The sequence below is a fragment of the Phyllobates terribilis genome, unplaced genomic scaffold (assembly GCF_046119375.1).
Source record: "Phyllobates terribilis strain yellow unplaced genomic scaffold, ASM4611937v1 Scaffold_11__3_contigs__length_659146591, whole genome shotgun sequence".
Taxonomy (NCBI): Eukaryota; Metazoa; Chordata; class Amphibia; order Anura; family Dendrobatidae; genus Phyllobates; species Phyllobates terribilis.
The window spans coordinates 411,363,453-411,378,780 of record NW_027362771.1 but is presented as its reverse complement, the minus strand read 5'-3'; the positions used below and the strand labels follow the sequence as shown (position 1 = coordinate 411,378,780).

The 15,328-nt window shown below is 40.2% G+C and overlaps 1 protein-coding gene across 1 annotated transcript in view; it reads left to right on the top strand.

Annotated features, from left to right (window-relative positions):
* The window catches only part of SHC4 (SHC adaptor protein 4), a 127,469-nt gene extending 112,375 nt beyond the window's left edge, over positions 1-15,094 (top strand). The window contains exons 10-12 of the mRNA XM_073653074.1: positions 4,270-4,389; positions 6,502-6,734; positions 14,482-15,094. Coding sequence (XP_073509175.1) covers positions 4,270-4,389; positions 6,502-6,734; positions 14,482-14,628 — 500 coding nt within the window. The 3' untranslated portion in view covers positions 14,629-15,094. The remainder of the gene's footprint in view (positions 1-4,269; positions 4,390-6,501; positions 6,735-14,481) is intronic.
* Positions 15,095-15,328: the final 234 nt, after the last annotated feature.

Here is a 15,328-nt window from a genome sequence, read left to right as displayed (position 1 = left end):
AAAAAAATGTTATTCATGTGTTTAGTGTCATTTTGTAGGGTTACAATTTTCCATATCACTATTCAAAATCAATTCAGAAATCTTACTATTTTGAACTCATAAATGCTGTTTTTTGCTGATCACTTTTCAGCAGTCTCTATCATCACATGCAGAATAATGACAGATAACATCTCTAAATAAAGTTAATAACAAGGGATCAACCATTCAAAAGGAACTTGTTATGTTCAAAAACACTTTTAGGCTAAGGTCCCAAGAGCGCATATGCTCTCATCTGAGATAATCGGGCCGATGATGATCACACTCTTTGGTCAAAGAGTGATCTGATTCTCTCGGATTACGAGAAGATGGAGAAAAAAAATTCTCCATTGTGTCAATCCGTGGAAATCAGACTGCACTCAGATGCTATCCAAGTGAGGTCCAATATTTTTCACTGACTCATTGACTTACATGGCTGTGTGCGATCTGAATATCAAATCAAATTTGGTCATGCTGCGTTTTTTTTCCTTGGATCCGCGTAGTCTGAGGAAAATGGTTCTATAGAATAACATTGGTCCGAGTGCGATTCAATACTGAAAATACAACCATGTAGATGAGTCATTAACCTGCAGATATAGGTTTCATCTATAGGTAAATACAGTTATATGAAAAAGTTTGGGCACCCCTATTAATCTTAAGCTTAATGTTTTATAAAAATTGGTGTTTTTGCAACAGCTATTTCAGTTTGATATATGTAATAACTGTTGGACACAGTAATGTTTCTGCCTTGAAATGAGGTTTATTGTACTAACAGAAAATGTGCAATCTGCATTCAAACAAAATTTGACAGGTGCATAAGTATGGGCACCCTTATCATTTTCTTGTTTTAAATACTCCTACCTACTTTTTACTGACTTACTAAAGCACTTTTTTTGGTTTTGTAACCTCATTGAGCTTTGAACTTCATAGCCAGGTGTATGCAATCATGAGAAAAGCTACTTAAAGTGGCCACTTGCAAGTTGTTCTCCTGTTTGAATCTCCTCTGAAGAGTGGCATCATGGGCTCCTCAAAACAACTGTCAAATGATCTGAAAACAAAGATTATTCAACATAGATGTTCAGGGGAAGGATACAAAAAGCTGTCTCAGAGATTTAACCTGTCAGTTTCCACTGTGAGGAACATAGTAAGGAAATGGAAGAACACAGGGACAGTTCTTGTTAAGGCCAGAAGTGGCAGGCCAAGAAAAACATCAGAAAGGCAGAGAAGAAGAATGGTGAGATCAGTCAAGGACAATCCTCAGACCACCTCCAGAGAGCTGCAGCACCAACTTGCTGCAGATGGTGTCACTGTGCATCGGTCAACTATACAACGCACTTTGCACAAGGAGAAGCTGTATGGGAGAGTGATGCGAAAGAAGCCGTTTCTGCAAGCACGCCACAAACAGAGTCGGCTGAGGTATGCAAAAGCACATTTGGAGAAGCCAATTTCTTTTTGGAAGAAGGTCCTGTGGACTGATGAAACCAAGATTGAGTTGTTTGGTCATACAAAAAGGCGTTATACATGGTGGCAAAAAAACACAGCATTCCAAGAAAAACACTTGCTACCCACAGTAAAATTTGGTGGAGGTTCCATCATGCTTTGGGGCTGTGTGGCCAATGCCGGCACCGGGAATCTTGTTAAAGTTGAGGGACGCATGGATTCCACTCAGTATCAGCAGATTCTTGACAATAATGTTCAAGAATCAGTGATAAAGTTGAAGTTACGCAGGGGATGGATCTTTCAGCAAGACAATGATCCAAAACACCGCTCCAAATCTACTCAGGCATTCATGCAGAGGAACAATTACAATGTTCTGGAATGGCCATCCCAGTCCCCAGACCTGAATATCATTGAACATCTGTGGGATCATTTGAAGAGGGCTGTCCATGCTCGGCGACCATCAAACTTAACTGAACTGGAATTGTTTTGTAAAGAGGAATGGTCAAAAATACCTTCATCCAGGATCCAGGAACTCATTAAAAGCTACAGGAAGCGACTAGAGGCTGTTATTTTTGCAAAAGGAGGATCTACTAAATATTAATGTCACTTTTCTGGCGAGGTGCCCATACTTATGCACCTGTCAAAGTTTGTTTGAATGCAGATTGCACATTTTCTGTTAGTACAATAAACCTCATTTCAAGGCAGAAACATTACTGTGAAATAGCTGTTGCAAAAACACCAATTTTTATAAAACAATAAGCTTAAGATTAATAGGGGTGCCCAAACTTTTTCATATAACTGTAGCATAAAAATCCTGCCTGGCCGCCTTACTGGAAGAGCAGCTGCAGAGCGAAAATGAGCTTATACCTTCCCTGTAGCTGCTTGATTTCAGTCATCAGAGTGTGTACGGAGTGGTTACAGTCTTCTCTCTGCAGCGTATGTGTGCACAGCAGGCTGTCAATCCTGTGATTACACTTGCGTTCACTATGTGGTGAGCAGTGACAATCATAGCTCTCTGCACTGTACGTACCATTTTTGGACATTACAGGTTCCCTTTAAAATGGTTGGTAGTCAAAGCTTACCTTCTCCCTCTTCTTGCACAATAGTGACCTTTGCAAAGATTGCAGGGCATGCCTAGAAAGCTTGCCTAAAGAGTTCTATCTGTTCCTGTCTAGGGTTGTTCTTGCTGCTGTAAAGCATATTTCCTAATGTTCTTAGCTCAAGAAAGATGATAATTATGTATTGAAAAAAGAAATACAAAATCTACAGTCACAAAATATAATAAAAATAAACTAAAATGATTTACTACCTGGTTATAATTATTACAAATAGCATAAGCGAAACTATACCTTTAGGATCATCACTACTCTGAAGTGAAATTTAGATCTGCCCCAGGAGTTAGCAAAAGCATTATAAAACATTACAATTTTAAAACATGACACATCAAAGAGACAAAAACTGCAGTGTCAAAAATGCAACAAAAAAGTATGTAAAAAAACACTCAAAAATGCAATAAAAAAACTAAGTAACCTAATTTACGTAATAATTGCAGAAATGCTGCAAAAAACCTGTGACATCAAAAGCTCTCTAAATACTCGTTGTGGGAACGTAGCCTTATGACTTGTTCACACGCTGCGTTTATTCTGCGCATTATTCAAGGGTAAGAACTTGTTCACACATTACGTTTTTGCTGCAGAAAAAATGCAGCATTTTCCAGTACCAGCAATTAAATGAGATTTCTGAAATCTAGTGCACAAATAACAGACATATTTGGAATGCCTGTAATCGGAACAACTCGTACAATACAGTAAACAGATTAAATATGGTAATCAGTAAATGGTGACAAAGAAGGGTTAATTGATTTTTTTTTTTCCATTAAACCTATAAAAATGTAATTCTGGGGTTGTGATCAGTAAATGCTACCTTTTTTTTTTTTACACAGAAATTCTGCTGCGTTTAACTATGCAAGCAAAGTGGATGCGAATTCATGAAAACTCGTGCCCACAGAGCGTCTAGAGATGCAGTTGAACCATGTGGTTTTGGTGCTTTTCTTTCTCTATTGGTTTCTATAGGGAGCCTGAAAAAAACGCATAAAAGAAAAAATGCAGTTGAAGTTTTAAATGCAGAATCAAAGCTTTTGCGTACTATAAAAATAAATTAAAAATGAGGTTCAAATCTGCACCAAAAATGCATCAAATATGGGAGAAAAAAAGACTTAAAAAAGAAAAGCAGCCAAATTGTAATAACCATAGATTATTATTGCGTAGTCCAGTGCAGACACCTACAGAAAACAATCAGAAAAAAAGCAGCATTTGCCCTACGTGTGAACACGGTCTTACAGACACACAAAAGCAAGTCCTCACATAGTAAACCTTATGTAGAAATGAAAAATTAATGGCTGTTACAAATATGAATAAATTAACAAAAAAGTAAATCCACTGGTCCCAACTGTCTCGGATACAGCGGGACAGTAGCAGATTTGGGTCTACACCCTACAGTCCTGGGCGTCTGCTGAAAGTTCCTGACTGCCACCATGCCTCCTCTGGCATCTTCTCCTGCCAGGGTAGAGAGAAATGGTAAATTGGTGTGGCTAGGGATGGTATGGCCAGGGTCATGGCCAAACATCTGCCGCTGTGCTGCAACTGCCGCATCAGTTTTCACTTTTTCAATTCTGTATAATTGGGAGGTATGGTGAAGCCGCTGCATAGGCTTCCTCTGTACCCCCTGTATATGTTTCATCAAACCTTCATATGACTGGAGTTTACATACTTTACTTCAGTTACTAAATAAATCATACCAAACTTGTATTTTCAGGTCTCACTACACAGAATGAAGACATGCAAGATATTCTCCCCGACAGAGACATTTTGGATGATCCATGTTATATGAACACAGTGTCAAAAACTGAAAATCAGGATAAAAGTCAGATTTCAGGTAAAGCTTGTGTAAAATCAAGTATGCAAAAATATATAAATCCTATGTTCCATTATTGTATCAATATGTAGTGATGTTTCATTACCATAATCAATGCTTACCAGATGTTGCATGAAAGCAGCATATCCGAGAGACAAAGCATTGCTGCCTGTTTTTTTCAGGAGTTACATGAACTACACAATGAAATGTCCTCATCCGCTGCACCACATAAGGACATTGCAGAACCACTATTGGTTTTCCCAATTACAAGGAGGGTGATGAAAGTAGCATCAACCTTTTGCAGCCATGATTTTAACACATGGTTACACATCATATTATCTCATTTAGGATTTTAGGCTGTGCAATATTGTGCTGAAATAACATTTAATAAGGTGGAACAACCAAAGTCACTTGCTGATTCATCAAAGCTTTTACGCACAAAAAGTGGCATAAGAGCTCTGAAAAGATGAAAATTTTGCCGCAACTCAGAGTTGCGCCAAACTTTTACCCCTTTGGGTGTGACCGGATGCAGCAGGGGCGTTACACCACACCTTGTCTAATTCATGACAAGCCGTGATGTTTCCTACACCAGAGATATAACTCCAGTCCTTGACTTGAGGTGCACACCACTCATCATGCTCTCCAGATTCATGAAGATGCATGTACAGTGGGGAAAATAAGTATTTGATACACTGCCAATTTTGCTAGTTTTCCCACCTACAAAGAATGTAGTTTGGTAACGTTTAAGACTGTGGTCCCAGCTCTCTTCAGGTCATTGACCAGGTCCTCCTGTGTAGTTCTGGGCTGATTCCTGACCTTTCTCAGAATCATCCTTACCCCATGAGGCGAGATCTTGCATGGAGCCCCGGACAAAAGGAAGATTGACAGTCATCTTGTGTTTCTTCCATTTTCTAATAATTGGGCCAACAGTTGTAGTCTTCTCACCAAGCTGCTTGCCTATTGTCCTGTAGCCCATCCCAGCCTTGTGCAGGTCTGTTCCTGGTGCCCTTAGACAGCTCTTTGATCTTGGCCATGGTGGAGAGGTTGCAGTGTGATTGATTGATTGTATGAACAGGGGTCTTTTATAAAGGTAATGAGTTCAAACAGATGCAACTAATACAGGTAATAATTGCAGAGTAGAAAGGCTTCCTAAAGGGGTTGTCCAGCCCCTATGAAATAAAAAAAATCTATACTCACCTCCCATGCTGGCTCTGTTCCAGAGGTGTCAGCATTCGCTTTCCCAGGGCGGTGATGTGGTGGAATGACACGTGGTGCCCGGCGCCCAATCAGCGCTGGCGTCACTGTCCCCGCCTTAAGACAAAATGAACATGAAGCGGAAGCTGATCCCGGACTTCCTCTTCATGTTCAGTTTGTCTGAAGGCTGGGACAGTTTCACAAGCGCTGATTGGGCTTCGGGCACCACGTGTCATTCTACCACATCACCGCTCCGGGACCGCGAGTGCTGACACCTCTGGAACAGAGCCAGCATGGGAGGTGAGTATAGGTTTTTTTTATTTATTGGGGCCGAACATTTAGTTTAAGAAAGGGTTGTCCTAGTAGTGGACAATCCCATTAAACAAAAACTAACAGGTCTGTGAGAGCCATAACTATGCAAGTTGGTAGGTGGTCAAATACTTATTTCATGCAATAAAATGCAATTTAAAAAAACAGAAAATTACATTGTATGATTTTTACATAATTATTTTTAGATTCTGTCTCTCAGTTGAAGTGTACCTACGATAAAAATTACAGACCTCTTCATTTTTTGTAGGTGGTAAAACTTGCAAAATAGTAAAATACTTATTTTCCCTCCTGTACCTTTTCAAGAATAATCAGTGTCTTACTCCAGCACACCCTCTCATTAAGACCGGCGAGAAAATCGCAAGTCTTTATTAATTGGGGCCATTGTGTAGACATAGGTCATTTGAATATTTACAGACGTAAACAATTGAGAAAAAGCCCCCTTTTAAATAATAAAAAATAAATAAAACTATTTTATGTATTTAACGAGTGCAATCTGTCCTATTATGGATAGCCATAGCCATGATGGGTAATTATACTATATTGATCACCAATGTATCACTCCTTATCAATAGAAACACATAATATATTTTCATTTTCTTCATGTCTTAGTAATTCAAGGCCCTGAAAACCTTTGCCAGGCAGGCAAATCACCCATCAACAGCTCTTTGCTGAGGGAAGCATGGTATCATGGGAAAATGAATCGAAAGCTTGCAGAAAGCATGCTCATTCATGATGGAGACTTTTTAGTTCGAGAAAGCACGACATCAGTTGGTCAGTATGTACTGAGTGGACTTCATGGTGGACATCATAAACATCTCCTGCTAGTGGATCCAGAGGGAAAAGTAAGTGTTTACTTGCTTTCTATTTTCCAATGAAGTTAAAAGCCATTTACTATTAACGGAACAGGAAATGTCACATTTTTTATGGGAGGCGCTTTCTGGGAAAAAAAAGGATGTAGAAAGAAATACATTATAAATAGTTATACATATTAGTTTTAAACCAGTTTTTAGTTTTCATAAAGGGACAGGTTTATAATTCTTGAAGGGGTTTTCCCACGAACAAAAGTACATTTTAATCAATAGATCTTGGAATAATAATAATTTCCACAATTGGATGTGTTTAAATAAAATGTTCTTGTGCGGAGATAATCTCATAAATGTGCCCCTGCTGTGTACTGTGTAATGGCTGTGTCTGACCGTACAGGAGCATGGTCTGATCATACCACATCTCCTGGGCAGGGGAGGAAGCAAAAGAGTATACAGACATTACAGCAGGAGATCACAGCTGATTCTTTTTGTGAGGTAAAACATTTTCCTTCCTGATTTCAAACAATGTTTTACTTCAAAGAAAGAATCATTCGCAATCCCATGCTGTAATGTCTGTATACTCTTTTGCTTCCTCCCCTGCTCAGGAGCTGTGGTATGATCAGACCATGTTCCTGTACAGTCAGACACAGCCATTACACAGCACATAGCAAGGGGCACATTTATAAGATTATCTCAGCACAGGAACATTTTATTTAAACACACCCAATTGTGGAAATTATTATTATTCCAAGATCTATTGATTAAAATGTACTTTTGTTGGTGGGAAAACCCCTTTAACTCCTTCTGTAACATATGGCAAACATGCTGCAACATCTAGAGCTTACTGGAGAATATGCAGGAAAGATGTACCTGCAGTGACCAATAGATGGAGCTAAACCACCCTATTATACCAGTAGAGAAACTAGGAGCTTTTCGTTCTGGAATCATAGAATGGTAGAGTTGGAAGGGACCTCCTGGGTCATCTGGTCCAACCCCCTGCTCAAAGCAGGATTCACTAAATCATCCCAGACAGATATCTGTCCAGCCTCTGTTTGAAGACGTCCATTGAAGAGGAACTCCCCACCTCTCGTGGCAGCCTGTTCCACTCATTGATCACCCTAACTGTCAAAAAGTTTTTTCTAATATGTGTCTCCTCCCATTCAGTTTCATCACATTGCTTCTAGTCTTTCCTTGTGCAAATGAGAATAAAGATGATCCTTCTACAATGTGACAGCCCTTGAGATATTTGTAGACAGCTATTAAGTCTCCTCTCAGTCTTCTTTTTTGCAAGCTAAACATTCCCAAATCCTGTAACCGTTCCTCATAGGACATGGTTTGCAGACCGGTCATCATTCTGGTCGCTCTTCTCTGAACTTGCTCCAGTTTGTCGATGTCTTTTTTAAAATGTGGTGCCCAAAACTGGGCACAGTATTCCAGATGAGGTCTGACCAAAGAGGAGTAAAGTGCGATTATGACTTCACGTGATCTAGACTGTATGCTTCTGTTAATACATCTCAGAATTGTATTTGCCTTTTTTGCTGCTGCATCACACTGTTGACTCATGTTCAGTCAATGATCTACAGTTATATGAAAAAGTTTGGGCACCCCTATTAATCTTAAGCTTAATGTTTTATAAAAATTGGTGTTTTTGCAACAGCTATTTCAGTTTGATATATGTAATAACTGTTGGACACAGTAATGTTTCTGCCTTGAAATGAGGTTTATTGTACTAACAGAAAATGTGCAATCTACATTCAAACAAAATTTGACAGGTGCATAAGTATGGGCACCTTTATCATTTTCTTGTTTTAAATACTCCTACCTACTTTTTACTGACTTACTAAAGCACTTTTTTTGGTTTTGTAACCTCATTGAGCTTTGAACTTCATAGCCAGGTGTATGCAATCATGAGAAAAGCTACTTAAAGTGGCCACTTGCAAGTTGTTCTCCTGTTTGAATCTCCTCTGAAGAGTGGCATCATGGGCTCCTCAAAACAACTGTCAAATGATCTGAAAACAAAGATTATTCAACATAGCTGCTCAGGGGAAGGATACAAAAAGCTGTCTCAGAGATTTAACCTGTCAGTTTCCACTGTGAGGAACATAGTAAGGAAATGGAAGAACACAGGGACAGTTCTTGTTAAGGCCAGAAGTGGCAGGCCAAGAAAAACATCAGAAAGGCAGAGAAGAAGAATGGTGAGATCAGTCAAGGACAATCCTCAGACCACCTCCAGAGAGCTGCAGCATCAACTTGCTGCAGATGGTGTCACTGTGCATCGGTCAACTATACAACGCACTTTGCACAAGGAGAAGCTGTATGGGAGAGTGATGCGAAAGAAGCCGTTTCTGCAAGCACGCCACAAACAGAGTCAGCTGAGGTATGCAAAAGCACATTTGGAGAAGCCAATTTCTTTTTGGAAGAAGGTCCTGTGGACTGATGAAACCAATATTGAGTTGTTTGGTCATACAAAAAGGCGTTATGCATGGTGGCAAAAAAACACAGCATTCCAAGAAAAACACTTGATACCCACAGTAAAATTTGGTGGAGGTTCCATCATGCTTTGGGGCTGTGTGGCCAATGCCGGCACTGGGAATCTTGTTAAAGTTGAGGGACGCATGGATTCCAATAATGTTCAAGAATCAGTGATAAAGTTGAAGTTACGCAGGGGATGGATCTTTCAGCAAGACAATGATCCAAAACACCGCTCCAAATCTACTCAGGCATTCATGCAGAGGAACAATTACAATGTTCTGGAATGGCCATCCCAGTCCACAGACCTGAATATCATTGAACATCTGTGGGATCATTTGAAGAGGGCTGTCCATTGTAATGCAGCGACTTGCTGGCATTACGGTAATGGTCCAGGATGTGTTTTACCTGACCATGTACCTTCCCCCTCAGGTGACTAGTCACATGACTGTGACATAGCACAGGTCCTGCGCGCACAGAATGTCTGTCTGATCACATGACTGTGACATCAGCAAGGTCCTGTCAGTATGTGTGTGTGTGCACGGGATGCATATATAAACCCTGCTTGATGGGAGACAGGTGTGTTCTGTGAGAGAGGCGTAAGGCCTGTTCCCGTGTGTGTGGGACACCGACCGTGTGAGGCCTAGTGAGGCCGAGTGAAGCCTGGTGCCTGAAAGGCAGAGCCTGGATCCTGTGTAGATGCTAGTGGCCTTGGAAGGAAGAGGCTTGAGTAAGAGTCCTGAAAGGCAGAGCCTGGATCCTGTGTGGATGTCAGTGGCCTTTGAGGGAACGACGGCTAGAGACCCCCACCTGGGAAGCCGCAAAGTCACAGTGGTGGCGGATTAAGAGTCCTGAAAGGCAGAGCCTGGATCCTGTGTGGATGTCAGTGGCCTTTGAGGGAACGACGGCTGGAGACCCCCACCTGGGAAGCCGCAAAGCCACAGTGGTGGCAAGCCTAATGGACTGCAGCAGCTAAACCCGGCAAAGGTAATACCCTGTGTTATATGGACATTAATATGGACATTGCTATGTTATTACCTTGCTGAAGGCTGTAACTTGGGCCAAGTGGGCCGGTCTGCCACTTGGCTCGAGAACATTATATATATATATGTGTGTCGGCGTGCCACTGAGTTGGACCCTGTGAACTGTGGTTTATGAAGTGCAATAAACTGCAGCATTGTGAAATACCGGAAGGACATTGCTGGTGTGCTTTGATTTACCCGGTGCAGCGAGTATCCCCCATTATGATGTCTAGCGCTGCCTTACACCATGCTCGGCAACCATCAAACGTAACTGAACTGGAATTGTTTTGTAAAGAGGAATGGTCAAAAATATCTTCATCCAGGATCCAGGAACTCATTAAAAGCTACAGGAAGCGACTAGAGGCTGTTATTTTTGCAAAAGGAGGATCTACTAAATATTAATGTCACTTTTCTGGTGAGGTGCCCATACTTATGCACCTGTCAAATTTTGTTTGAATGCAGATTGCACATTTTCTGTTAGGACAATAAACCTCATTTCAAGGCAGAAACATTACTGTGTCCAACAGTTATTACATATATCAAACTGAAATAGCTGTTGCAAAAACACCAATTTTTATAAAATAATAAGCTTAAGATTAATAGTGGTGCCCAAACTTTTTCATATAACTGTATTAGTATACCTAAGTCTTTTTCACATGTACTGTTGCTTAGCTCTACTCCTCCCATTCTGTATATGCTTCTTTCATTTTTATTGCCCAGATGTAGTACTTTGCATTTTTCCCTGTTAAAAACCATTATGTTAGTTTCTGCCCACTGCTCCAGTTTATTTAGGTCTTTTTGAATCCTTGCTCTCTCTTCTCTAGTATTAGCTATCCCTCCTAGCTTTGTGTCATCACCAAATTTAATCAGTTTACCCTCATTTCCTTCATCTAAATCATTGATAAAGATGTTGAACAATACAGGTCCCAGGACAAAGCCCTGTGGTACCCCACTTGAGACATTCATCCAACTGGATGTGAAGCCATTAATGACCACTCTTTGAGTCTGATCACTAAGCCAGTTATGAATCCACCTAACAGTTGCCTTGTCCATTCCATACTTGGTCATTTTTTCAATAAGGATGGTGTGAGATACTTTGTCAAATGCTTTGCTGAAGTCAAGATATACTATATCTACAGCATTTCCCTGATCCACCCAGTCAGTGATTCTGTCATAGAAGGAAATTAAGTTAGTCTGACATGACTTGTTAGTTACAAACCCATGCTGACTCTGGTTAATCACTTCATTCTTATCCGGGTACTTACATACATGTTGTTTAATAATTTGTTCAAAGATCTTTCCTGGTATAGAAGCCAGACTCACCGGCCTATAGTTCCCTGGGTCCACCTTCTTCCCCATTTTGAAGATAGGAACAACATTTGCTCTTCTCCAGTCTTCTGGGACTTCTCCTGTTCTCCAAGAATTTTCAAAGATTATGGAAAGTGGTTCTAAAATTTCTTCTACGATCTCCTTCAGTACTCTGGGGTGTAATTCATCTGGACCTGGAGACTTGAACTCATTTATGTTAGCTAAATATTCCCTCACAATCTGTTTACAGATAACCTGGAATCTTCTATTCCATTAATAGGACAGTGAAGATCAGTTGATGTTACATTTTCTTTCTGAGAGAAAACAGATGCAAAATAGGAATTAAAAAGTTCGGCCTTCTCAACATCCTTTCTTACCATTTCACCATTTTCATCCTGTAAAAATCCTATAGCATCTTTGACTTTTCTTTTACTTTTGACATACCCCCAAAATTCTTTTTTATTGCTTTTGACATCTCTTGCAAAGCCTTAATTCATTGTCAGCTTTAGCTAACCTGATACGTGCCCTACAGGTTCTGCAGAATGCATTATAATCTTTTTTAGATATGCCTCCCTCTTTCCATTTGATAAACATTACTTTCTTTCTTTTTAGCATGTGTCTAAGTTCTGTGTTCATCCATCCTGGTTTCCTTAAATGCTTCCCATTCTTCCTACTTTTCGGGATTGTTAACGATTGTGCTTTGAGAATCTCATTTTAAAAAATTTCCCATCGTTCCTGGACATTTTTGTCCTTAAGGACATCCAGCCATTGGATCCCTCCTATTCTCTTTCTGAGTTGCTTAAAATCTGCTGAATATCTGGGGAAGACTGTGTAAAGTGTCTGTCCTGGGGAATCTGGCATCAGGGCTTTCCCCAGAAAAAGAGCATGTGCAAGAGACTTTGAAGTTACATTTGCTGTTTTCCATATTGACTATGAATACAATTTTTCCTGATCTCGGCTTACAGTAAATCTGTTAAAAACAAATCCAGTCTCAGTGTCATTGTTGCCTATCCACCTGCATCTTACATTTTCTGTCATTGCAAGTTTTTATTTTTATTTTTCTGTTAAGAACCTTATGAATATATGTTTCTTGAGGGATGAGTGTACTATATAATTCACAATATAATGTTTGGAAAACAGAAAAAATCTTATTTTCTAAGATGGCATGGAATCAGCAATTTTGCAATTATTTGATGAGTTTATTTTTACAATGTTGACTATGTGGTAAAAATGCAATATTATGACAATACCATACTTACCTATTATTTTTTTAATGTTTGGTACTCGTACAAAGTAAAAAAAAAACAAAAAAACATAAAGAGGTTGCCCACTACTTTTTGATTGATGACCTATCCTTAAGATAGGTCATCAATGTCTGATCGGCGGGGGTGCTGGGTGTCGGACCCCGGCCAATCAGCTGTTATCAGTGTTCCGAAGTACTTACTTGCGGAGCTAGCCGTCTTCAGATAGTGGCCACCGCAGGGTACTGCACATCTGCCTCCTATTGATTTGAATAGAAGGAGGATGTGCAGTACCAAGCCATGGCCACTACCAGAAGACGGCCAGCTCCGAAAGTGAATATTTCCGACTGGCGCCCGCCGACACCAATAACAGCTGATCGGCGGGGGTGCCAGGTGTCAGACCCCAGCCAATCAGACATTGATGACCTATACAAAGGGATAGGCCATCAGTCAAAAAGTAGTGGACAACCTCTTTAACAGCATGCTGAAATACAAGATGTCCAATTCTTTTCATCAAAAGTCCCCTATACACGTAGATTGTTGGTGATCTGTCAAAATCCCAATGCGTTTGGCTGATTTTTATCTTACATGTATGGACAGCTTTAGGCCAGGTTCACACAGAACAGTTTGATTTTAGATTAATTTTCTTTAGAGACAAAGCCAAGAGTGGATTCTAAAATAGGGGAAAAAACATGTATACTTCTCTTCTTCGCCTACAAAAAAGCATCATGAACTGCACTGTGTGAACCGGGATTTTATTGATGCAGAATGTTTCGAATAATATCAATGTGACCTATCTATAGCCTCCATCACACAGTTCTCTGTAAGTCTATGTGCCCACGATGCAGAAATGCTCAGGATTTTTTCCTGAGCGTTTCTGCATCTCCCTGGCAGAAAAAAACGCATGCGGATTGTACATGCGTTTTCCTGCCAGGGACATGCGGAAGTGAAGCGTTCTTCACTTGCATTTCCACATGCGGGTTGACAAGCGCTTTCCAAGCGATTTTAGCATCACTTGGAAAGTGCTTGTCAACTTGGTCACACTATATAAATCCATGCAAACGGCATGGATTTATATAGTGTGACCTGAGAGAATGTCAAAAAAAAAATAAATAAATCTATACTTACCTTCCGATGGCCCGCACTGTCTTGCTTCACCATCCCAGCTGCCGGCAGATCGCGTTACACTGAAGGACCAGCCGATGTCAGCGTCGCGTGACCCGTCACATGACTCTGACGTCAGCGCAGGTCCTTCAGTCCATCGCAAACTGCCGGCAAGTGAAGAGAAGGAGAGCGGGGGCCGCCAGAAGGTAAGTATATATTTATTTTTTATTTTATTCTTTTTTTTTTTTACAGTTTTCTTTGGTACCCAGGTCCGGAGGAGAGTCTCCTCTCCTCTAGACCTGGGTATCATCCGCACATTAGAACGCATGGAATGCGCATCTACATATACAGTGATGCGTAATCCATGTGATCTAATGCAAGTCAATGGCGGCGAAAACGCAGCACCTCTGCAAAATAATTGGTAGTCCACAGCGGAAATTTCCTCAGCATGTGCACAGCACAGGCGGATTATCATTGGGGAACATGGCAGGCCTTCTACCATGTGTTTTTTAAGCGTTTCTGCAGCGTTTTTGCCGCTGCGGAAACGCTTAAAAAACGCATCGTGGGCACACAGCCTAATAATAAACACATCTATAAATATTACAATGCTGTAATTGAAACATTGTTTTTGTTTCATAGGTGAGAACTAAAGATCGTGTTTTTGACAATGTGAGCCACCTAATACAGTACCACATGGAAAACGAGTTGCCGATTACTTCATCTGGAAGTGAGCTTAGTCTGAAGCAGCCAGTCAGGAGGCAAGAAACTGGTGCTCTCCAGGGCTGAAAGGACTGCACTTATATTGCCTGCATATAAACTATGGGATAGGTGCCATATTTTCATATGTAAACACTACTTATGAACCTCAATCAAACATAAGGAGACGTGATAAATGAAGGCCTCTTTTTCATATGGAGATGTAATTTGCGTTCAGGAAGAGTTTTCCACAACAACTGTTGTAAAAACTGTTAAGATTTTATGTAAAAATATACAAATAATACTTGAAAGCACAAACCCCCAATAGTACGTCAGAGTCAGCCAAAATCAGAGGTATGTGCCTTGGAAGGAGAACTCTTAGCAGGGTAAATGTTTCTGTATATATTACAATCATCTCTACAAAACGCAGTATACTATGTAAAGCTTTATGATATTATTGGAAGTTGTAAAATATGGAACATATTAAAATGAAATAATGGAAAACAAGAAATGCCGGCATGTACAGTACAGACCAAAAGTTTGGACACACCTTCTCATTTAAAGATTTTTCTGTATTTTCATGACTTTGAAAATTGTACACTCACACTGAAGGCATCAAAACTATGAATTAACACATGTGGAATTATATACTTAACAAAAAAGTGTGAAACAACTGAAAATATGTCTTATATTCTAGGTTCTTTAAAGTAGCCACCTTTTGCTTTGATGACTGCTTTGCACACTCTTGATGAGCTTCAAAAGGTAGTCACCGGAAATGGTCTTCCAACAA